General features: G+C 45.5%; 1 protein-coding gene across 1 annotated transcript in view; it reads left to right on the top strand.

Annotated features, from left to right (window-relative positions):
• Nucleotides 1-26440, top strand: part of psme3ip1 (proteasome activator subunit 3 interacting protein 1) — a 152006-nt gene that overhangs the window by 68008 nt on the left and 57558 nt on the right. The window contains exon 3 of the mRNA XM_072518403.1: nucleotides 24328-24426. Coding sequence (XP_072374504.1) covers nucleotides 24328-24426 — 99 coding nt within the window. The remainder of the gene's footprint in view (nucleotides 1-24327; nucleotides 24427-26440) is intronic.

The raw sequence follows: 26440 nt of genomic DNA on the forward strand, positions 1-26440 counted from the left end.
TACTGCCAGAAGTTGCTGTTGGTTTTACATGGCAATAATTGCAACACTGATAGTTTTGTGGTTATTACAACTGCAAATTTTACAAAACTAAATTTTATCCAGAATATCTTGAGATTTTTTTACCTGCTGCTGAGTTGCAACTCATTTTACAAAAGTATTTTACTTTCCATTTCTAGCTGTTTATTGTAATGTCCAGGAAAACACATTTGATTCCTAAATATCTTTTTCAGCTTAAAGTTGACCTTTTCCGTGTCACGTAACACACATTTATCTTCATAGAAATGGAAGTTCTGGTGACATAATGTAGGGGGAAGACGGCTCCCACTAGAGTACTACGCTTTTTGTCTTTTTCTCTTCATTTCAGTGGTTATATTCTTGTGAAAACCACCATAATTAATGGGATAAGGATCCTATATAAGTGAAATGCCCAGAAAGTCAAATGTTTGTCTTGCTCGCCCCTCCCTCATTCCTCCCTCATTCGTAAATCGACCAACTTTAAAACAAAAAGTCTGCCCTGCAGTGATATTACGCTGTGGGTGGCCTTAAAAAGCTCAGCATGGGATTTCTGCCACTCAGTGGAACAAAGTCCTGCTCTTGAGCTGCCTGCTAATTTGATAAGGTGGGGGCTGAGTTTTGGAGATTGAAGGGAACAAAAGATTGGGTGTTCCTCGATGCACACGGGGAATGTCCCCCAGACCTAAAAAGGAGTTGGCCAATGCCCTTCCAGCTTTTTCATCAGAACCTGACCACTCTTGTCCACCTTCCACAGCCCAAACTTTCATGGTGACAGAGGTGGAATTAGACCTTTAATTGCCTGTTTATTGGGCTGTCAAGGGCCTCAACAGGTCAAAGGACAGACAGGCAAGCTATCGGGTGCATTACTCGCCCACATATTGTCGGTACGAGATTGGACATGAATGTTCGAGTCATTTACTACGTTAAAGGTGTTATATAAAAACAAGTGATAATAGTGCAATATATATTTTTCATTCATCTTTCCCCAAACACTTCTAAGTTGTGTCAATGGCATTAGAAAGGCAGCTCTCTGAGTAGACTGTAAGCAAACGCCTCTGTTCATGTATTTGCCATACATTGGATAGAATGCACAGAATTAGCATCTATCCCCAGTTTGTAGTTATTTAGCTCTCTAGTGGTCATGTGGAATAGGAAAAGATCAAAAATAACAAGTAACCACCAACAGACCAAAGCACATTGTCCGGGTTTGTTTACATTTAGATAATACACTGTTTAAATGACACAGCAAGACACTGCATCAATATAGTACCCGAGACATTAGAATCAGTCCATTGGGATTACAATATCTTCTTTGAAGCACATTCCTTAAACTCTGATTGTTGCATCTAAAAGTGATGAGGCTTTTGAAGACGCTCCTGTTTGGTTTGGCACACCATCCAGATGTGATATTGCTCAAGCTCAAAATGAAACTTAGTTCTTCTATGAATTTTGGATTTCATACAGGAGCTAATCCCCATACAAGACATCCTGATGATGAGCAGCAAGAGAGCATTATTTTTGTTACACTGAGATGGGAACTAAAGTTGGTGGTTTTCCATGTGTCTGCTGCTCATTTACCTTGGTGGTGGTGGTCACTGGTGTGGAAGGTACTCTTGAAGGAGCTTTGGTGAATTGTTGCAGTGAATCTTGCAAATGGTACACTCTGTTGTCACTGTACCAGGGCCAGGTGGAGGTAGTGAATATTTTAGGTGGTGCATAGAGGCTGCTTACTCTTGGATGCTGAGGAGTGTTGTTGGAGCTGCACTCATCCAGGTAACTGGAGAATATTCCATACCTTCCTGACTTGTGCCTGACAGATTCTGGAGAGTCAGGAGGGGAGATGCTCGCTGCAAATTTCCTATCCCCTGAAAATCAGAAATACTGCTATGCAAAAAGTGATGTATAAATTCGATCGTAATGCAACTTTTTATCCCAAATTCAGTGAGCTTCTATTTTAATGTAATGTGTTGCATGTCTGCAGCCTTATACTAACCAAGCTCATTGCATACCACTTAATTTTTCAGCAAAATACTGTACATGTGAGTGTTAATAGGATTTTAACTTGAGGTTCCTTCAGATAAGGAGAATGTTTATGCAAAGTGTCTCGTGCTGAGAATTTATTTATAGCACAGCTTCCAGTAAATTGAGTTGAGCATTTGAATATAACGTCTGTGCGAAATTGCTGTGTCCTCCCACAACATTATAATAACTATCTTTTCCCATCTTTTTAACATTTAACAAGATTGTTCGTGCACTGTACAGTTTTTCAATGTAAACAAGCAGTTACTGACCAGAGAACAATCAGAGGCACAGTTAGAAGCAATTTTGGAGCTTACAGTCGGTTTAACGTCATGTCCTTCAGCAGACTGTTCCTTAAAATTTTAATTGTGTTATTTCTGTCAAGTATTTAATTGGAAATCTAGGTAAAATTACCTCCCGTACAGTGATGACTTTCCACTAGTCATCATACTGTCTCAGCTTCATTTGATAATTAATGAGACTATTTGAGAGTTACGAACACAGGGCCTGGCAGAGGAGACACTTTTCACCCACTCAGATACTGTGTCCAGTCCATCATAGTTGATGGTCTAAAGCCAGACTATCTCTGGGAGGATTTCTTGTCTGGCACTTCTGGGCAGAAATGACTCAACATTTGATAGACATCCAGTCTGTATACACTATCCTGTAAACATATCTTTTTATCAATAATCAACATGAAAACATGAATTGCCATGGTTTTCCAAATTTTATTCCTGTGTTTATATGTCATCATGTGCTGAGAAACTATTACCATAATCTTTTTGCACAAGTATTGATTAAAAATAAAAAATGGTGGAAATGATGCTCCAGTGGCATCTGTGGAGAGAGGAACAGTGTTAGAGTTTCACATGTTCAGGGCATAGATGAAACTCTCCACAATTAAATCACCTACCAGCATCATACTCTATTCTCTTGCACGGTAACAGAATGGCTGGAGGACCATATCCAACATGAGGCAGCATAGCCAGGAAAGAAGAGAAGGAAAGGAGAACATTGGAGCTGTAAAAACATCTGCAAATGTGTTCTGCATAGAGTAACACTGTGCTGTTGTTATCACCAGAATGTATGAAATTTAAATCGTTAGGATTTTATTAATTGCCATTTCATGATAGGAAGGTTGGAAGATGCTGAAAATTGTGATTTAGATTAGTTCTGTATTTTCTGCTGTTTATTATCTGCTGTTAGAAATGCTTTGTACTTCTGAAAACCTTTGGTTTTGTATAATACTAGGGACCAGTAACTTTTGTTTAATGCAGACACCGTTTAAATCCCAGTTGCCCACTAGGAGGAAAAAAGATACACGAGTTCATGGGTTTAAAAAATAAACTTCGCTAAGTCAGAAAAGTAAACAATCCACATTATCTATCTTATACGTCAACATTCTGAATTAACATGAGGTAAATATTAGTTAACAGGCATACTATAGTCGACCACATCACACGACACATTAAATGGCTGATATGACCAAGATAGATCCCATGGATTTCTCAGCAACCCACCCAGATGTCCGTGATCACAGTGATTCACAATATCACTTTAAAATTCTGTCTCCCTCTGAGGGATTTCAACTCTTCACTTTCAAAGATTTGGTTTCTGAATTCACTCAAAACTCACTCGGACTTGGGCTGCCTTGATGACTGCTCATCTCCCAATGGTTCAACCTCTCTTCTTAAGAGTGTGTTGTACGGGATTTGCAACCCTGCAGTGCTGCCTCAATTTACAACACACTTCCAACTCTTTTGCAGCCTGCCAACTTTACTAAGTTGGCACTGGCCAGGTTTCTCCGTACTCTAGTCTCCCAGCTTCTTCTGAGCCCTAGCCCTCTACAGCTTGAAGCAAGTGACCTTCTGCCACCTTCTCAGCCCCCCAGGATTTCACAAAGTCCTAATTACCTGGAGCCTGCTAACAGTTTCCAGGGAATCCCTTTGGGCTGCAAACCACATGAGGTCCAACATGCAATCAATCCTTATTCAGAACAACACGCAGATAAATTGAAACCTAAGAACCTTCTTAAGCTCCACCCATCTCCACGAGGACATAGCCTTTTAGGGTTCACTGCATATTTTTAAAACTAATTTTGCACTAGCTTCCAACACAGCTAGATTGCACTTCTTCACAAATAGTGTATCCATCACTTCCCCAGTTCTCCAAGTAGGTAGATTCATCTGTTTTATATGTTATTCTGCACCGATTCTATTAAACAAACATGAGTGAACGTCTGGGGCAGGATTCTCCGTACTGAGTGTTGATGCTGGCGCAGGATTCGTGGACTTCCACGACAGCAAAACTGGGGCCGCACCTGGACTGATTCAGTGACTGTTGATGGGCTAGCACTGGCGCCACGTGGAACACTATCGATTCCAATGAGAAACTATGCGGGATTCGCCGGATTCGCGATTGACACTCAGGAGGCTGTCCAGCTGCAGCCGCATATACACACTTCACTGCGAGAACACACCATCCCAGCCAACAAGATGGCAGCAAGACGCACGGCCCCACGATTTATGGAAGCACGCTGGAGACCCTGCTGGACACAGTGGAGGAGAGGCAGGACACCCAGCCCGGGAAGGAGGCTGCCATGCGCTGCAACTCGTTGTGCCTGGGCACAGGTGGCAGAGGCGGTCAGCACCACGAGCAACACCAGCCAGTAGTGCCGTAAAAAAGTGCATGTAGGCAACACTGGCACTAAACCCCCACCCGAGAGCAGCCAAACCCCCATCCTGCACCCCAAGTCAGCACCCATACTGTTGCGCCTGTCCAGGTGCTGGACACCAGCTACCTTCCCCTGGGCTGCATATGTCGGTCGGACTGTCTGGTCGTTTTCTGTGCCCGCCCCCAATGTTTACACTATGTGCATTCCGGAACACATTGACGCTGTTGTCGGGGCAACAGAGGGTTGCGACTTGCCGTGTATTCTGCACCCGCCGTGATTTCAGTGTCAGAATGATTCTCCGCCCAATCGTGCTTCCTGATTTTGGCGTCAGCCGACGGAGAATCCCCTCGCTGAACTGCGTTTTCTTTTGGGTGTTCTGGCAATATCTAAAGTCTGCCGTTTTAGTTACATTCACAACAACAATCCTAGAACTAAATATTACCTCTTAAAATATTAACATGAACAACGAATTAGATTTTTGTCACAGCTGTTAGATCATGAATCATTGATTTCAATCCAATTTTCAGCTTTTTTTTTGATCACCTTATTTTAGACAGCCACTTAGAATGAAAGGAGGCTTGTTCAGTATCAAATGATGAGCACCAAATATCTGGTTATGTTGAGAATCAAAAGTCTGTGGAATGCAGTGTTCAATTAGCTATTAATTCTCTAATGTGAAATTGATTAAAACATTGGTCAGCGCTGATTGAAATTTAAAACGTCCGTGGCTGCAGGAGAACTATTTTAGTTTTGTGACATTGTTTTCCGGGTGAATATGGTTACTGGAAACAACAATCTGTTCCAGTCAAGTACATTTCTGTAGGTTGTCTTATCATGGCATGTCTGGAAGGATGGCAATGTGACTGCTGTATAGATTTTTTCACTGCAGATAGTAGACATGGCTCACTCACCTCACTCCCATCTATTGATTGATGCAGAGCGGAAATAGCTCAATTTTCTTTTTACCTCACTCACCCCAAGAATTTTTCAATTAAATTTTAGATGTGGAGGCCACTAACGGGTGCTCAGCATTGCTGGTCCTGAGGAAATATCAAAGGCAGACTCAATGTTTTTTAAAAACCTTATACACATTTTATCAAGTCACTGTGCAACATGTCACATAATACTTATGGAGTAATATATTGCTCTGATTTTTCAATGTAAACTAATGAATTTGTACATGGTTGATAAACAAATGATTCATAATGTAAAGGTAAATCTGAATGCCATTTGTATTCTTGTGTGCTGCTTACGGCTGCTACAGACATTATGTTCAATGCACACAGTCGTGCTGAACTATTTGAGTGTGGGACAAGGTGGCACACAACATGAACACGATCGAAGGTGAAGGAACAAAGATCATCAGGTGAGCGAATAGGGAGGAGTTGGGGAGCTGACACTCACAAGCCAAGTGTGAAGGAAAATATAAGGGCAATTCAGAATCATCCTCCAAACATACACTGCATAGGTTCCACTTAATTCCCTGCATTAATCCCGAGTATTAGAAGGAATGTGACCAAAGGGGGAGAGTTGGGCTGGAAATTTGGTTCTCTATTCCTCCTTTGGGAGATATCAAAGATTATGATTTGCAATCTCCTTTACTAGCCTCAGGCCTGTTATCCAGAGACTAGAATCCTTCCATGATGTACAATTTAGCATAGTGGCTATTGTTGATGGCAAGAAGTCTTCCTCCGGGTGCTCTGATTTCCTCCCACTGTCCAAAGATGTGCAGGCTAAATGGATTGGCCATTCTAAAATTGCCTTTGTGTTCAAAATATGTGCAGGTTAGGTGGGGTTACGGGGATGGGTGGGGGTGTGGGCATTGGAAGGGGATTCTTTTAGAGGGTCGGTGCAGACTCAATGGGCTGAATTGACCTCCTTCTGCACTGTAGGGATTCTGTGATTCTAAGATGCATTCCAGTATGTAATGAAGCACCCCAAAACAAACCTGCCGACTTAACAGTGCAACACGTGCAACTCTTGAATAAGTAATGTGCAACCTCTGCATGATATTCAGGAAATGGCAGTCAACCCTGGATGTCTCATTGAGGGAGGCTCACTAAGCGCAGTCATGCTCTAGCAATAAAAGTGGTCCAATTGGCACAACCATGAAAATGAAAGAGAATAACAGCCACTCTTAAATTTCACAATTGGAGGTTAATCCTACTCCGTTTGTGCTCTGACCACTCAACAAGTTCTCTTGCCAGTGCTATCCAAGAATGGTTGTTTAGCAGTACAGAATTTGAGTGTTGCTGAATGGTAAGGGGAACAATTTATACTGTATGAGATGAGTGCTGATTGATTAATTGGCAAATGGATTCTGATTGATAGAGGCATTACCATAAAGAATGTACCGGTGTTGATGAGATGCTAGGTATGTAGGTTGTCTGTCCCAAAGACTGGCGGGAGGATCATATCAAACCGAACATGGCTGTTCCTAACAGGCAGAGTAGTGACTGTACCCGACTAGCCCGTGCTGGCAAAACTTGAAACAGTATTAGATATGATTCCGCTATGAGACAATATTTGCTAGACAATCCCGATTGTGCTAAGAATTAAGTACAGTGACAACCAATTTAAGATTATCGGTGGGGCCCACAGTATGGCTTACTTGCACATGCTAGAAGCTACATAAGTTATTACACACGGCCCTGTCCTTTGCAGATCCAAAGGATGTGTATACACACACTGCCTTTTTCAACTAAACAAAACCATTCCCTGGTTCATTCCCCAGGGCATTGCCTTGACCAATCAGTCAAGCTGCCTGGTTTAAGTTTATGCAAACCTAGCAGTTCACAGTCAGCTATCAGTTAATTGGTGCATTCTCCATGGCAGCGCCTACCCGTCAAATTCCATTTACTAACCAGTCAGCACTTTCCTCTCATCACATGCAGCATAAATTGTTGTTCCCTTTACAATTTGACATTCTTTCGAATTGTCCTGATGATTGCAAGATGTAAAGCTTCAACAACATAAGTCTTTTTTCAACAATATTATCCAAGAATTTGTACTAAATGGTACATACTGAAAACAATGTATGAAGTGCGAAGTACTTTGAAAATTCTTTGATGGGATGTGGGCAAATCCAGCATTTGTTGCCCATCCATAATTGCCCTTGAACTGAACATTTCAGGGGACAGTTAAGAGTCAACCACATTTCTATGGATCTGGAGTCAAATGTAGACCAGAGCAGTAAGGTAGGCAGGTTTCCTTCCCCAAAGCACATTAATAAGCCAGTTATGTCTTTATGACAAGCAGTGATTGTTTAATGGTTATCATTACTGAGACTAGCTTTATTAATTGAATTTAAATGTCATCAGCTGCTGTGGTGGAATTGGAACCATTGACCCCAGAGTATTAGACATCTGGATTACTTGTCCAGCAACATTACCACCATGCCATCATCTTCCCTGTTTTGGGCGAGGATACCAAAACTTTGAAACAAGTTCTGTCTATGTCAGTCTGGAAATAAAAAGATTTATTTTATGATTGTGGTGGGTGACTTGCGCTATACCTGCTGGGTTCCACTATGCCTCCTTGTATTTTGAGTCGGAACATCTCCCGGAACAGTAGTCTTGAGAGGGAAGGGAGCTTTATGCCCTGTAATGTACAGTATTATTCTGCGGCTAAAGTGGAGATTGCAGTCTTTTGAAGGTCAAAAAGTCTTTTTGATGTGAGTTTGCCTTGGGTGAATTGAAGTTACATTTTTTTTGATGAGGGAATCTCATCAAAATTGGCAAATAGAGTTTCAGTCTGCATTATAAATCAAGCTTGCTTGTAGCTATTTAAAGATGGCTTTGCATCAGCAATAACGTGTGGTGATCAAATGTGAACCAATTGTACTCTTTGAAGACTGATCACTCCCATCAATGTATAATGGTAATCTGCAGCGAACTTAGAAGAAAAATGGGCTTATGCTCACTGCTCAAACATAGCCAGTTTAAGCCATAAATGTAGCACCAGCAGCAGAAATGAACATTCTGTGAATAGAATGATACAAAGCCAAGGGGAAACTGATAGAATAATACCGATTACTTTGTATTAGCAGGATGAAATCAAGAGGGCATGATAAAAATGCAATCTTTTTGCTATAAAATTTTAATACTAATATCTATCTGTGTTGCTTTCTGATATTCCACTTACAAACTCTTGTTCTTCCTTAGCACGGGGGCAGCACGGTAGCACAGTGGTTAGCACAGTCGCTTCACAGCTCCAGGGTCCCAGGTTCGATTCCCGGCTTGGGTCACTGTCTGTGCGGAGTCTGCACGTTCTCCCCATGTGTGCGTGGGTTTCCTCCGGGTGCTCCGGTTTCCTCCCACAGTCCAAAGATGTGCGGGTTAGGTGTATTGGCCATGATAAATTGCCCTTCGTGTCCAAAATTGCCCTTCGTGTTGAGTGGGGTTACTGGGTTATGGGGATAGGGTGGAAGTGTGGGCTTGGGTGGGGTGCTCTTTCCAAGAGCTGGTGCAGACTCGATGGGCCGAATGGCCTCCTTCTGCACTGTAAATTCTATGATTAACAGCTCCAGGGTCCCAGGTTCGATTCCAGCTTGGGTCACTGTCTGTACGGAGTCTGCACATTTTCCCCATGTCTGTGTGGGTTTCCTCCGGGTGCTCCGGTTTCCTCCCATAGTCCAAAGATGTGCAGGTTAGGTGGATTGGCCGTGATAAATTGCCCTTTGTGTCCAAAATTGCCCTTAATGTTGGGTGGGGTTACTGGGTTACGGGATAGGGTGGAGGTGTGCGCTTAAGTGGGGTGCTTCTTCCAAGGGCCGGTGCAAACTCGATGGTCTGAATGGCCTCCTTCTACACTGTAAATTCTATGACTTTCAAAATTATCTTTCCAAATAATTTGCATTTATACAGTGAGATATCCCATTTTCTTTTTTTTAATAAATATTTTATTGAAAGTTTTTGGTCAACCAACACAGTACATTGTGCATCCTTTACACAATATTATAACAACACAAATAACAATGACCTATTTTATAAACAAAAATGAATAAATAATAAATAACAAAAATGAAAACTAACCCTAATTGGCAACTGCCTTATCACAAGTAACACTCTCCAAAAATATAATTTAACAGTCCAATATATAATTATCTGTCGCAACGACCTATACATATTATACAGTATATATTAACAACCCTGAGAGTCCTTCTGGTTCCTCCTCCTCTCTCTTCCCCCCCCCCCCCCCCCTAATTGGTCCTCCTCTCGGTCCTGGGCTGCTGCTGCTGCCTTCTTTTTCCCATTCCATCTATCTTTCTGCGAGGTATTCGACGAACGGTTGCCACCGCCTGGTGAACCCTTGAGCCGACCCCCTTAGAACGAACTTAATCCGCTCTAGCTTTATAAACCCTGCCATGTCATTTATCCAGGTCTCCACCCCCGGGGGCTTGGCTTCTTTCCACATTAACAATATCCTGCGCCGGGCTACTAGGGACGCAAAGGCCAAAACATCGGCCTCTCTCGCCTCCTGCACTCCCGGCTCTTGTGCAACCCCAAATATAGCCAACCCCCAGCTTGGTTCGACCCGGACCCCCACTACTTTTGAAAGCACCTTTGTCACCCCCATCCAAAACCCCTGTAGTGCCGGGCATGACCAAAACATATGGGTATGATTCGCTGGGCTTCTCGAGCACCTCGCACACCTATCCTCCACCCCAAAAAATTTACTGAGCAGTGCTCCAGTCATATGCGCCCTGTGTAATACCTTAAACTGAATCAGGCTTAGCCTGGCACACGAGGACGACGAGTTTACCCTGCTTAGGGCATCTGCCCACAGCCCCTCCTCGATCTCCTCCCCCAGCTCTTCTTCCCATTTCCCTTTTAGTTCATCTACCATAGTCTCCCCTTCGTCCCTCATTTCCCTATATATATATCTGACACCTTACCATCCCCCACCCATGTCTTTGAGATCACTCTGTCCTGCACCTCTTGTGTCGGGAGCTGCGGGAATTCCCTCACCTGTTGCCTCGCAAAAGCCCTCAGTTGCATATACCTGAATGCATTCCCTTGGGGCAACCCATATTTCTCGGTCAGCGCTCTCAGACTCGCGAACTTCCCATCCACAAACATCTTTCAGTTGCGTTATTCCTGCTCTTTGCCACGTTCCATATCCCCCATCCATTCCCCCCGGGGCAAACCTATGGTTGTTTCTTATCGGGGACCCCCCCCCCAAGGCTCCAGTCTTTCCCCTATGCCGTCTCCACTGTCCCCAAATCTTCAGTGTAGCCACCACCACCGGGCTTGTGGTGTAGTTCCTCGGTGAGAACGGCAATGGGGCTGTCACCATAGCCTGTAGGCTAGTCCCCCTACAGGACGCCCTCTCTAATCTCTTCCACGCCGCTCCCTCCTCCTCTCCCATCCACTTACTCACCATTGAAATATTAGCGGCCCAATAATACTCACTTAGGCTCGGTAGTGCCAGCCCCCCCTATCCCTGCTACGCTGTAAGAATCCCTTCCTCACTCTCGGGGTCTTCCCGGCCCACACAAAACCCATGATGCTCTTTTCAATCCTTTTATAAAAAAAAAAAAAGCCTTCGTGATCACCACCGGGAGGCACTGAAACACAAAGAGGAATCTCGGGAGGACCACCATCTTAACCGCCTACACCCTCCCTGCCACTGACAGGGATACCATATCCCATCTCTTGAAATCCTCCTCCATTTGTTCCACCAACCGCGTTAAATTTAACCTATGCAATGTGCCCCAATTCTTGGCTATCTGGATCCCCAGGTAACGAAAGTCCCTTGTTACCTTCCTCAACGGTAGGTCCTCTATTTCTCTACTCTGCTCCCCTGGATGCACCACAAACAACTCACTTTTCCCCATGTTCAATTTATACCCTGAAAAATCCCCAAACTCCCCAAGTATCCGCATTATTTCTGGCATCCCCTCCGCCGGGTCTGCCACGTATAGTAGCAAATCGTCCGCACACAAAGATACCCGGTGCTCTTCTCCTCCTCTAAGTACTCCCCTCCACTTCTTGGAACCCCTCAACGCTATCGCCAGGGGCTCAATCGCCAGTGCAAACAATAATGGGGACAGAGGGTATCCCTGCCTTGTCCCTCTATGGAGCCGAAAATACGCAGATCCCCGTCCATTCGTGACCACGCTCGCCATCGGGGCCCTATACAACAGCTGCACCCATCTAACATACCCCTCTCCAAAACCAAATCTCCTCAACACCTCCCACAAATAATCCCACTCCACTCTATCAAATGTTTTCTCGGCATCCATCGCCACTACTATCTCCGTTTCCCCCTCTGGTGGTGCCATCATCATTACCCCTAACAGCCTCCGTATATTCGTGTTCAGCTGTCTCCCCTTCACAAACCCAGTTTGGTCCTCGTGGACCACCCCCGGGACACATTCCTCTATTCTCATTGCCATTACCTTGGCCAGGATCTTGGCATCTACATTTAGGAGGGAAATAGGTCTATAGGACCCGCATTGTAGCGGGTCCTTTTCCTTCTTTAAGAGAAGCGATATCGTTGCTTCAGACATAGTCGGGGGCAGTTGTCCCCTTTCCTTTGCCTCATTAAAGGTCCTCGTCAATACCGGAGCGAGCAAGTCCACATATTTTCTATAGAATTCGACTGGGAATCCATCCGGTCCCGGGGCCTTTCCCGCCTGCATGCTCCTAATTCCTTTCACCACTTCTTCTACCTCGATCTGTGCTCCCAGTCCCACCCTTTCCTGCTCTTCCACCTTGGGAAATTCCAGCCGATCCAAGAAGCCCATCATTCTCTCCCTCCCATCCGGGGGTTGCGCTTCATATAATTTTTTATAAAATGTCTTGAACACTCCATTCACTCTCTCCGCTCCCCGCTCCATCTCTCCTTCCTCATCCCTCACTCCCCCTATGAGATATCCCATTTTCAACACACAGTGCAGTCAGTGTGATGTATAGAAAAAGTGGCAATTAATTTGTGCATGAAGTCTTCAACAGAAAATAAGTGGATAAATGGATAATTTGCTGAGGGGCGGAATGTTGTCCAGGGCACAAACTGAGGTTTCTGTTAGAATTCAAATAATGGGCTGGGAAGTAATAAGAAAAGTAATAATTTTTATTGTCACAAGTAGGCTTACACTTAACACTGCAATGAAGTTACTGTGAAAAGCCTCTAGTCGTCACATTTTGGCGCCTGTTCGGGTTCACAGAGGGAGAATACAGAAGGTCCAAATGACCTAACAGCACGTCCTTCAGGAGTTGTGGGAGGAAACCGGAGCACCCGGAGGAAACCCACGTAAACACGGAGAGAACGTGCAGACTCCGCACAGACAGTGACCCAAGCCGAGAATCGAACCTGGAACCCTGGAGCTGTGCTGCAACAGTGCTAACCACTGTGCTACCATGTACTCCCTTTAGTACTGTAGCGAAGTCTTGGCCTAAATTATGCATTCAAATCTTTACAGAAACTTGAACTCATGGCCTTCTTATTCACGAGAGACTGCAGGATGGTAATTGAGTTGATTTTAGAAAGGTAAAAGGAAATCCGTGGATAGTTCTTGGGGCTGGTAACTTAGTTTCTGCAAGCATTGTGCTGCAGTTATATTGCATGTCATGGTGCTCTTATTAAGTAAGGTCCTTTTGGTTGAAAGTCTGTTGCAAGAACCATTTCCAGTCCACCTCCAGGTGAAGCTTGAGCACAGTAGCACAGTGTTTCGTACTGGGGCTTCAAAGTGCCAAAATCCCAGATTTGATTCCCAGCTGAGTCACTGTCTGTGCGGAGTCTGCACATTCTCCCCGTATCTGCGTGTGTAACCTCCAGGTGCTCCGGTTTCCTCCCACAAGTCCCGAAAGACGTGCTGTTAGGTAATTTGGACATTCTGAATTCTCCCTCTATGTACCCGAACAGGCGCCAGTATGTGGCGACTAGGGGCTTTTTACAGTACCTTCATTGCAATGTAAGCCTACTTGTGACAATGAAGATTATTATTATTATTATTATTATTATTATTATTGGCTTCTTGGCCTTTTAGCTAAAATTAAGCATTGGTTGTCAGATAAAGCCCAAGATCAGGTGTAGTGCCTGTTCTTCTTAGCTTGGAACTTGTACATCTCCCTTGTGGGGACCATGAATTGGATTCAATTTAAATAGGTTTTTGGAGCAAGCAAGGAAATGGATTAGAGCTTGCCCTGCATACTCAACATATTGGCTTTGTAACTCTTGAGAAAGAATTGAAATTATTTACAGTGCAAAGAGTTGTCCCTGAATGAGCGTTGCAGACTGACGCATTCCAAAGACCAGGACTACGTGCTGAAGGATGCACTAAAGCTTTGGGCAACTGCCACAGAGGTGTGATGGGGAGATAGCTGCCTAAAAGACCTTTTAGCCATTGTGCACCGAAGGGAGGGGAATTGTATAGAACCCCTCAGGTGTATATGGCAAATATTTCATGTATCACAATTGTAATGAACCATCTCGGGGTGCAACATGATCTATGTAGAAAACTTGAATATCATTGCACTTCCTATGATGTCAATTTTGAAATGCTTGTAATGTTCTTTCAGATACTTTACGAATGAAGTATATTTTTGAAACAAAACGAAAATCATGTCCAGGAGGAGGAATCTACCCAACGTCACCCTCCTCCTGATGACCATCCTTGTGTGCAGCTGCATCAAGCTTTGCATAGGTCCTGGTACGCAAACACCAAGTGTCACTACGTACTGAGGTTCTACCTGTCCCCAGTGTTGCTAAAGATGGGTCTGGCCACGTTGCATTGGAACGCTCCAAGTAGTTGGACCATGCTGTATCACCTGTTCCATGTGGAAAAGTGTGTGCAGAAAGTCCATCAAGCAGTGGTCTGCACTTATCATTGTCGAGGCCCTGAGAGAAAAGGAGATGGTGGATTCTGTTTGATGGTTCCATGAGAAAACTGTCAAAGTCAATTAGCAAAACTCCAAATTGCCAGAACTTTCAAACAACAAGCACAAAGACTGAGCTTGACTAGTGATGAGAAGGACACTCTTTTTGTCAGGCACTTCATTCACACCCGAAGTGTCTGCACCATCGCATGCTGTGCTGCCCTCGAGCAGCTGTGGGGGTGGGAGGGGGAGGCCATCGCACACCACCTTGTGGAATGCGCCTTTGCAAAGAAGGTCTGCAGAGAGATACGTTGTTGAGATTCATCCCGAACAGCTTCGCGGAAGTAGAACTCTGTGCTGTACAGGATGTTCCCAGTGACTGCGCAATGGGGAAAGGCCACTGTGTGAGGCCTTTCAGTAAAATTAAACAAAGGGGTTGTTAACTGTGCAGAACCCCACCGGGCAGCACGGTGGCTATGTGGTTAGCACTGCTGCCTCATGGCGCTGAGGTCTCTGGTTCGATTCCGGCTCAGGGTCACTGTCCATGTGGAGTTTACACATTCTTCCCGTGTTTGCGTGCGTTTCACCCCTACAACCCAAATGATGTGTAGGGTAGATGGATTGGCCACGCTAAATTGCCCCTTAATTGGAAAAAATGAATTGGGTACTCTAAATTTTTTTTTAAAACTGTGCAGAACCCCTTAAACTGTAAGCTTGTTCTTAACGTCATTGTACTCTGAAGCAAAAATATTGAAATGTTTGTAATTTTCTGCATTGTCGCACCACAAAGTGCATTTTGATCTCTGTAGAAAATGTGAATATAATTGCATTTTCCTATTGTGACAATTTGAAAGGTTTCATTTAGATATTTTTTGAATAAAATATTTTTTTTGCAAAAACAAATATTATATCAGGGGATTTGAGTCTACTTGTTTGACAACAGTCAACAGCATCCTTCACTTTTTTGTTTTAAGTAATGGCCTGGATTTTGCGGTGGTAATGATAGTGAAACTGTCAGTATTTGCCATCATTACTCCTCTTGAAATTGAAAGCTACTTCTGGAGGCAATTCTTGAGCAATTAAATGCAGATATCCAGAAGGTGAGGTCAGTGATTCTACACTTCTCCAGTGGGTGTGCTATAACCTCCCCCACACCTGTCCTCCACCGCCTCAAAAAACCTGCTTATCCGGGCCAGAGTCATATGAGCCCTGTGGACCACATTGAATTGGATCAGGCTGAGCCTGGCACACTGAGGATGCGTTCACTCTCTGCAGGGCCTCCTCCCATCGCCCAACCTCCAACTCCCCACCCAACTCTTCTCCCCACTTTCTCTTCACCTCCCCTATTGGAACTCCTTCCCACTCCATCAGCTCCTTATCTCCCTCCGAGACCTTCCCCTCTCCAACTCCTGTTTTTGACATCACCTTGTCCTGTAGCCCCCTTTGTGGGAGGCGCAGGAAGCTCAAGATCTGCCTCCAAACAAAATCCCGTACTTGCTGGTACTGGAACCCGTTCCCACCTAGCAACTCAAACTCCTCTAGCTCCTCCAAACTCGGAAAGCCCTCCTCAATAAAAAGATCTCCAAATCTCTCGATCCCTACCCGCTGCCTAAAGCCCGCGTCCAGCCCTGCCAAGAGCGAACCGATGGTTGTCACAGATCGGTGCCCACACTAACGCTCCCTCCACTCCCATGTGCTGCCTCCACTGTCCCCCACCCTCAGGGCTGCCACAACCACCGGACATGTGGAGTACTGAGCTGGCGAGAATGGCAGAGGTGTCGTCTACAAAGCCCTCAGGCTCGTGCCCTTACAAGATGCTGCCTCCACCTGCTCCCACACCGACCCCTCCCCTACTACCCACTTCCTCACCATAGATATATTAACCGCCCAGTAGTAATTGATAAAGTTAACCCGAGAATTCCCAAACCGACACTGCAAAGAGGGAAAGTCAGAGGGGGCCTGGCTCTACTGAACCTACAATACTACCACTGGGCAGCAACGGCAGAAAAAGTGAAGGAATGGGTACAAGAACCCAACACAGATTGGGTACAAATGGAGGAGGCATCCTGTAAAGGAATAACTCAGGGCCCTGGCCACTGCAGCACTCCCATCCTCCTCAACAAGGTACACAACGAGTCCAGTGGTAGCGGCCACGCTGAGAGCTTGGACCCAGTTGAGACAGCACTTCGGGATAACCAAAATGTCCCCTATGGCCCCCATCTGCGGCAATCACAGATTCCCCCCAGCCATGCTAAATACCACGTTCAGAAAATGGAGTACAGACCAAGAGTCCTCAACCGTTCCCTCTACGACAAGCTCTTAATTCCAGGGATCATTCTTGTGAACCTCCTCTGGACCCTATCCAAGGCCAGTGAAGGAATTTAAAGGATTCCTACCATTCGGTTACCAGCAGCACTTTGCGATTACTGGAACTCAGTCGAAATTTAAGTTAAAACTTCTCAGGTGCCAATAGGAATTGTTTTATTTGTCTTCTATTGATTACAATTTGAAAGTCATTTAAAAGGCAATTCGTAGACAATTTGAAGCTTTGAGAGAATCACAGACATTATCTTCTTGCTTAGGCAGACAGCTCGACAATAACTTTTAAAAGGTCAAAGTCTGAAAATGAAATATGAAAAAGGGAGAGAGAGAGCTAATCTAAAACTAAACTCCAGCTAAAGTAAAACACCAAAAACACACACAAAACACACATCAAAACACACACACACAATGGCGGGCGAAACTTCTTCAGTTATACCCTTTCATATCTGTCTTAAGTCATCTAATCACACCCCAATATAATCCTAATTGGTTTGGGTTAGACTCAAACACATTTGATTTGACGGCAAGCCGTCCATCTTCAATGTGCAACATTAGTTTTAATTGTTTCATGTCTGAATACTTGTGCATGTTATGGAATGCGATATTCTGCTTTATCTTTATCAGCAAAAACTGGTCTTCTGCTGACTTAACTGTTATCTGCATTGTGAACAATGGTGCCTTCATATTACTGTGGCATTGCCTTGATCTGACAGCACAAGTATAGTGTCAATCTGTCTTGCAACTGTGCTGTTTTAATCCATGATGGAATTATGCTGTTTCATGCTGTTTTTGTGTCTCTATGTTCAGAGATGACCTGAGGTTATAAGTGAATTTAAAATGGGTATTTAAAACTGGGGCTTAATATTTATGCTTAAAACAGCTATCTTTTACCTATATTAGTTGTATTAGAAATACCTGGTGTCTACAGCCAGCACATCCTTCCTTAGATACGGGGCCCAGAACTGCTCACAATACTCCAAATGGGGTCTGACCAGAACCTTATATAGCCTCAGAAGTGCATCCCTGGTCTTGTATTCTAGCCCTCTCGACATGAATGCTAACATTGCATTTGCCTTCCTAACTGCTGACTGAACCTGAATGTTAACCTTAAGAGAATCATGAACAAGGACTTCCGAGTCCCTTTGTGCATCTGATTTCCTAAGCATCTTCCCATTTAGAAAATAGTCTATGCCTCCATTTCTCCTTCCAAAGTGCATAACCTCACATTTTTCCAGATTGCATTCCATCTGCCACATCTTTGCCCACTCTCCTAGCCTGTCCAAGTCCTTCTGCAGCCCACCTGCTTCCTCAATACTACCTGCCCCTCTACAGATCTTTGTATCATCTGCAAACTTAGCAACCGTGCCTTCGGTTCCATCCTCCAGATCATTAATGTATATTGTGAAAAGTTGTGGTCCCAGCACTGACCCCTGAGGTACACCACTCGTCATCGGCTGCCATCCTGAAACTCTCTGCGTTCTGCCAGTCAGCCAATCCTCTATCCCTGCCAGGATCTTACCCTGAACACCATGGGCTCTTAACTTATTTAACAGTCTCCTATGCTGCACCTTGTCAAAGGCCTTCTGCAAATCTAAATAAATCACGTCCACTGGTTCTCCTTTGTCTAACTTCATTGTTACCTCCTCAAAGAACTCTAACAGATTTATCAGACATGACCTCCCCTTGACGAAGCCGTGTTGACTCAGTCCTATTTTATCATGCTCTTCCAAGTACTCTGCGATGGCATCATAGAATCATAGAATTTACAGTGCAGAAGGAGGCCATTCGGCCCATCGAGTCTGCACCGGCTCTTGGAAAGAGCACCCTACCCAAGGTCAGCACCTCCACCCTATCCCCATAACCCAGTAACCCCACCCAACACTAAGGGCAATTTTGGACACTAAGGGCAATTTATCGTGGCCAATCCACCTAACCTGCACATCTTTGGACTGTGGGAGGAAACCGGAGCACCCGGAGGAAACCCACGCACACACTGGGAGGATGTGCAGACTCCGCACAGACAGTGACCCAAGCCGGAATCGAACCTGGGACTCTGGAGCTGTAAAGCAATTGTGCTATCCACAATGCTACCGTGCTGCCCTTTAATAATGGACTCTAAAATCTTACCAATGACTAAAGTCAGGCTAACCGGCCTATAATTTCCTGTCTTCTGCCTCCTTCCCTTCTTAAACAGTGGTGTTACATTAGCCACTTTCCAGTACTCTGGGACCCTTCCTGCCTCCAGTGATTCCTGAAAGATCACCACCAATGCCTCCACAATCTTCTCAGCTATCTGTTTTAGAACCCTGGGGTGTAGTCCATCCAGTCCACCTTCAGACCTTTCAGTTTCCCCAGAACGTTCTCCTTAGTAATGGTCACTGCACTCGCCTCTGCCCCCTAGTTCTGGAGCTCTGGCATCCCACTGGTGTCTTCCACCGTGAAGACTGATGCAAAGTAACTATTCAGTTTGTCTGCCATTTCTTTGTTTCCTATTATTACTTCTCCAGCCACATTTTCCAGTGGTCCAATGTCTATTTTTGCCTCTCTCTCACCTTTTCTACATTGAAAAAAACTCTTCCTATCTTCCTTTATATTAATAGCTAGCTTGCACTCATACTTCATCTTCTTTTCTCCCCCCTTATTGCTTTTTTAGTTGTCCTCTGCTCGCTTTTAAGACTTCCCAATCCTCTGGCTTCACACTGATCCTCGCCACTTTGTATGCTTTTTCTTTAGCTTTTATGCTGTCCTTGGCTTCCTCGTCAGTTATGGATGCCTTGTCCTCCCCTTAGCATGTTTCTTCCTCCTTGGGATGAATTTCTGTTGTGCCTCCCGAATAACCCCCCAAAACTCCTGCCATTGCTGTTCCACTGTCTTCCCTGCTAGACTCCTTTTCCAATCAACTCTGGCCAGCTCCTCCCTCATGTCTTTGTAGTTATCCTTATTTAATTGTAATACCGTTACATCTGATTGCAGGTTCTGCTTCTCAAACCGCGGTGTAAATTCTATCATATTGTGGGTAATTTCCAGACCAAATAAAACCTGAGATCACCGCATTCATCTTCCTGAAAAACGCCTTGGGGATAAAAATTGGGAGACACTGAAATACAATAATAAAAAATAATTATAAAAAATAAATAATCTTTATTGTCACAAGTAGGCTTACATGAACACTGCAATGAAGTTACTGTGAAAAACCCCTAGTCGCCACATTCCGGCACCTGTTCGGGTACACACAGGAAGAATTCCGAATTCTCAACTGTTTTGGGAATTGAACCTGCGCTGCTGACCTTGTTCAGCATCACAAACCAGCTGTCTAGCCCACTGAGCTGAACCAGCCCCTCAAACCGCAATCTTGGGAGGACTGTCATTTTCAGTCTGTACCCTCCCCGCCAGTGACAGCGGGAGCACATCCAACCTTCGGAAGTCCCCTTTCATCTGTTCTATTAGTCTACCCAAATTCAATTTGTGAAGCTGACCACATTCCCGTGCCACTTGAATACCCAGGTAGCTAAAGCTCCCTCCCACCACCTTGAACGGCATCTCCCCCAATCTCTTCTCCTGCCCCCTTGTCTGGATTGAGAAAACCTTGTTTTTCCCCATATTCAATTTATAACCTGAGAACCGACCAAATTCCTCCAGTATCCCCTAGGTTCTAAGGCCAGGGCAAACCGTAATGGGGAGAGTGGACACCCCTGCCTCATCGCCCGATACAAGCTAAAATACTCCGACTTCACCCGATCCGTCCTTATATTTGCCACCGGTGCCTGATAGAGCAACCGGACCCAATCCACAAATCCCTGCCCGAAACCAAACCGTCCCAGGACCTTGCACAAATATTTCCACTCCACCCGATCAAAGGCCTTCTCTGCATCCATGGCCACCACCACCTCGACCTCGCGTCCCTCCGTAGGCATCATTATAACATTTAAGAGCAGCCTAATATTGGTCGCCATGTGCCGCCCCTTAACAACACCCTCTGATCCTCTCCTATTACCCCTGGGACGTGTGGCCAGGATCTTTGCCAACAGTTTATCATGCACATTTAATAAGGAGATTGGTCTTCATGACCCACAGCTTTCCGGATCATTGTCCCGTTTCGAGATGAGGGAGATCGATGCCTGCGATAACATCGGGGGCAGCACTCCCAAATCCTTTGACTCATTAAATGCCTTTACCAAAAGCGACCCCAGCACCCCGGAAAACTTCTTATAAAATTCCACTGGGTATCCGTCTGGTCCCGGGGCTTTACCCAATTGCATCGCCTCCAGCCCCTCTATTACCCCCCTTAAGTCCGATTGAGGCCCCAAGGCTCTCCACCAATTCCTCATCCACCTTCGGGAACTCCAGGCCACCCAGAAATCGTCTCATCCCCTCCTTCCCGGCTGGGGCTTCCGATTTATACAGCTTACTATAAAAATCTCGAAACACACTATTCATCCCTGGCGGGTCCAAAACCACCTTCCCACCTTCGTCCCTCACTTTCCCAATCTCTCTCGCTGCCTCGACTGATGCACCAGCATCCTACTAGCTTTCTCCCTGTATCAATAGACCCCCCCCCCCTTTACCCTCCTCAGCTGCCCCACTGCCTTACCTGTGGACAGGAGGCCAAATTCCACCTGCAGCCTCTGGCATTCTTTCAAAAGCCCATCCTCCGGAGTCTCTGCATCTCTCCTGTCCACCTACAAGATTTCTCCGTCCGCCTTCTCCTTGTGCACCCGAATAGAAATAAATTTCCCTCTAATAACTGCCTTCAGCGCCTCCCCGACCACCCCCGCCAACATCTCATGTATCATTGACCTTTATATATCCCCGGATGGCCTCCCTCACCCGCTCACGCGCCTCCTCCTCCGCTAGCAGCCTCACATCCAGCCTCCATTGCGGGTGCTGGGCCCTTTACTCACTCGCAAGTCCACCCAGTGCGGGGTGTGGTCTGACACCACTATTGCTGAATATTCAGCATCTACCACCTCTGCCAGCAGCGTTTTGTCCATCACAAAGAAGTCTATCCGGGAATACACCTCATGCACATGGGAGTAGAACGAAAATTCCTTACCCCTCGGCCTCCCGAATCTCCACGAATCCACCCCGCCCCGTGCTCCATAAACCCCCGGAGCTCCTTTGCCATAGCTGATACCTTCCCTGGCGTAGAACTCGAACGGTCCAACCTTTGATCAAGAACCATGTTGAAATCTCCCCCCATAATCAGTCGATGAGAATCTAAGTCCGGAATCTTCCCCAGCACCAGTGTCATAAATTCCACGTCATCCCAGTTCGGGGCATAAATATTCACTAACATCGCCGACATTCCCCCCAGTTTCCCACTAACCATAACATATACCGCCCCCTTCCCGTGGTCCACCTCTATATTCCCCACCTCGAATGCTACCCGCGTATTGACCAAAATCGCCACCCCTTGTTTTAAAGTCTAACCCCGAATGAAACACATGCCCAACCCATCCCTTCCTCAACCTAATGTGATTCCCCCACATTCAAATATGTCTCCTGCAGCATGGCCACATCCGCCTTCAGTTGCCTCAAGTGCGCGAACACACAAGCCCTTTTGACTGGCCCATTCAGTCCCCGAACGTTCCACATGACCAGTCTGGTCGGGAGGCACCCTGCCCCCCGCCAATCAGCTATCGCCTCTCCAGACCCGCACCTCCCTGGGCCCGCCCTTTGGCATCCACTGTCATCAACCCTCCTCCTCCTTCACTATAAAGGCACCACCCCTGTCAGCAGTACTGTTTCCCCCCTCCCCCAACTCCCCCCACTGACCTTCAGCTCACCCCCCACTGTGCTTCTGTGAACGAGCTAGCCAGGCAGCCCCTGCCCCTGGACCCTGGCATCCTACCCCCCTGCGGATCCCACTCCCCCCCCCCCCCCCCCCCCCCCGTTCAAACAACTGTGCAAACAATCGAAAGATGAAAGAAAAGAAACTAGCAACCCCTCCCCAAGCCCGAACACAGGAACCAAGTCCCCATCCCTTAACGAAGAATGATAAACAAAGCTGAAGCCGAAAAAGGATGTGGCCTCGAACACCAAAAATAAAGTTTTTTCACAGTACAGTCAGTTCACATCTCCTCCACCAAAGTTCAAAGTCCTCCTCCTTCTGCCAGTCCGTTGTCTCTCATGAACACCACTACCTCTTCCGATGAGCCAAAATACAACTGCTGGCTCCCATAGGTCACCCATAGGCGAGCAGGGTACAGTTGCCCAAACTTTACGCCCTTCTTGTACAAGCATGCCTTGATCTTGCTAAAGCTTGCCCTCTTAGCCAGCTCTGCATCCAGGTCCTGGTATACACGAATCTCGCCACCTTCCAGCTGCAACGCCTCGTCTGCCTGGCCCCACCTCATGTTATGCTCCTTATCAAGGAACTGATGCAACTGCACCACCATCGCCCTTGGCGGTTCCCCCCCCCATTCACCTCCACCTTCTCCTGCAGTCGCTTCTGCTGGTCCCGCATCAGTCCCACCTCCGCTGCCAACGAGGCAAACTGATCTTCATGCTCCCCCGCTAGCTCCTCCAACTTCCGGATCGCCTTCCCCTGGGCTAACAGTCTCGTCTCAACGCGGTCAACCACCGCCTTGATCGAGTCCACCGCCTGGGCCAGGTCCTCCAAACTTTCCTTCTGTTGCCGGGTGACCTTCTTGTTTCGAGAAGCTCACCAGCCTCTGTCGAGCACTGGGCCGGTAGGGCTGGACCATGCCCCTCCGCCATCTCCACGTGCATTACCAGCACCACACCCGCTCCAACCAACTGACTTCCTCTTTTTCGGGCACTTCTGGTCCGGAGCTCCATAAACTAGGGGGTTAATTTCCTCTGCACCCACTCCTACACCTTTTCCCTTCACAATTTCAACTGCAAACCGGGGAAAAGGCCACAAAAAGACCGCCACGAGCGGGAGCTGCCACATGTGCGACCACTCACTCCATGGCCGCCACCGGAAGTCCGCCAATTTTTTCCATTACGGTGGGAGATGATATTTTATCTTGTACAATAATACCATGTGAGTGTCCCAATCATTTAGATCACTTGTTGTAAATTTAATTAAGAGAAAGATAACCGACACTGCCTGGTTTGCTGTCTGTGTCGTTATTTCAATGTGATTGCCTGCTTACCCTGGTTGATCACATTACTACTGCTGCATTCCTGAAGACCACCTTGATTTGGTGCCAGAAGCAAACTGATGTCTGGAAAAGGGAAGTCAATGCCACAGTGATCACTAGGGCATGATTGCTTGGCCACTGAATGAAAATCCAGCTCAAAATGGAGGAATTGTTTGAATCCAGAATGTCATTTTACTGCTTTTATATAACGTTGATTTGGAATTTGCAAAATCTAAATCTGTATACTTGAAAATTGAAATGTCTTTTTCAGTGCTTAAACAATTAAAAGACAAATAGATATATTGGAAAAGAGTCTCAAGCTGTCAGCATTTACTATGGCTTTAATATTTCCTTTTGTCTCTTACAGAGTGTCCTGAGCAGGTTTATGATCCTCGATCATTATTTGAAAGGCTTCAAGAGCAGAAAGATAAGAAACAAGCTGATTTTGAAGAGCAGTTTAAATTCAGTAAGATGACACTTTACTTTCCTGTATATTGGCTCATTGGGACTTGTACTTAAAAAATATACAATATGCCAACTGCTGTAACCCGACTCTCAATATAAATGGAAATAGGAGCTGGAATAGACCACATGGCTTCTTGAGCTGCTCTGCCATTCAATTGAACCATGGTTGATCTTCTGCCTGAATTCCACCTTTGCTCCTGCTCCCCATATTCCTTGAATCCCTGATTAATCAAAAATCTATCAATCCTGAGGCAGCACGGTGGTACAGTGGTTAGCACTGCTGCCTCATGGCGCTGAGGTCCCCGGTTCGATCCTGGCTCTGGGTCACTGTCCGTGTGGAGTTTGCACATTCTCCCCGTGTTTGCATGGGTTTCGCCCCCATAACACAAAAGAAGTGCAGGGTAGGTGGATTGGCTACTCTAAATTGCCCCTTAATTGGAAAAAATGAATTGGGTACTCTAAATTTAAAAAAAAAAGAAAAAACATCAAAATCTCAGCCTTGAATATACTCAGTAAGAAGTCTTACAACACCAGGTTAAAGTCCAACAGGTTTGTTTCAAATCACTAGCTTTTGGAGCACTGCTCCTTCCTCCTTCCTCACCTCAAGAAGGCGCAGTGCTCCGAAAGCTTGTGTTTGAAACAAACCTGTTGGACTTTAACCTGGTGTTGTAAGACTTCTTACTGTGCTCACCCGAGTCCCAACGCCGGCATCTCCACACCTTGAATATACTCAGCAATGAAACATCCAAAACTCATCTGGGGTTGAGAATTCCAAAGATTTATCGCCCTCTTGGTGAATAAATTTATTCTCCACTCCATCCTAAATAATCGATCCCTTAGCCTGAGACTGTGCACCTGCGTTTGAGATTCCCCAGCTCAGGGACGCAGTTTTGCAGTATATATCCTGTTAAATCACCTCAGACTTTTAGTGTGTGTGGCGGGGGGGTAACCTTCCCATTTATACAAAACATACTCAAAACATTTATGATGAAAGGAAGAAGTTGTTATATATTTAACCATTTATAGTTTTAACCATTTACTGGTTTACAAATAGATGGTTAACAAATTGTTTGATTTTGGAGGATCCCTGGCTGTAGGTAATTTGAGGGATGGCACTTAGTCCTGGATAAACAGATCATGGGACATCTTACTGGGAGGAGACCAAATAATGCCTAATGATGTAATTCATGGGTGGAGACAGGTCTGTCTGTAGCTTGCAGTTTGCCATAGGATTTTAGTCTGACAAGACAGGGCTTCAGCCGGCTTGTGCAAGCTTCCCTCTATGGTCTTTGCACAGAGAAAAGCAAGTAAACCTGATTTGTTAACTCAACAGTTTTACAAATTGTAAATTGTTGGGTATCTCATTCGGGATCTTGACACATTCAAATTTCCTTAAGTGGTTAATCTCTTATTGGGGGAGAAAAACCTTCCAGTCCGATCCAAAGAATAATACAGCACAGGAACAGACCCTTCAGCCCTCCAAGCCTGCGGTGATCACATGTTCCATCTCAACCAACCGCCTGTACCATTCTATACCCAGTCTGTTCATGTGCCTATCCAGATAAGTCTTAAAGGTCGCTTCCGTATCTGCCTCAGCCACCTCACTTGGCAATGCATTTCAGGCCACCACCCACCACCCTTTGTAAAAGGCTTCTCCTGCACATCTCCACTGAACCTTCCTCCCCCTCATCTTGAACTTGTGCCCCCTTGTAATTGTAATTTCCGCCCTGGAAAAAGCCTTCAACTGTTCATCCTATCAATACACCTAATAATTTTATAAACTTCAGGTTGCCCCTCAGCCTCACTAGGGAGAATAATCCTAGTTTATTCAATCTCTCCTCACAGCTAATACCCTCCATACCAGGCAACATCCTGGTAAACCTTTTCTGTACTCTCTCCAAAGTCTCCACGTCCTTCCGGTAGTGCAGTGACCAGAATTGGACACTGTATTCTAAATGTGGCCTAACCAACGTTCTATATAATTGTAACATAATTTTCGAGCTTTTATGCTCGAT

Source organism: Scyliorhinus torazame, chromosome 10, assembly GCF_047496885.1.
Source record: "Scyliorhinus torazame isolate Kashiwa2021f chromosome 10, sScyTor2.1, whole genome shotgun sequence".
Taxonomy (NCBI): domain Eukaryota; kingdom Metazoa; phylum Chordata; class Chondrichthyes; order Carcharhiniformes; family Scyliorhinidae; genus Scyliorhinus; species Scyliorhinus torazame.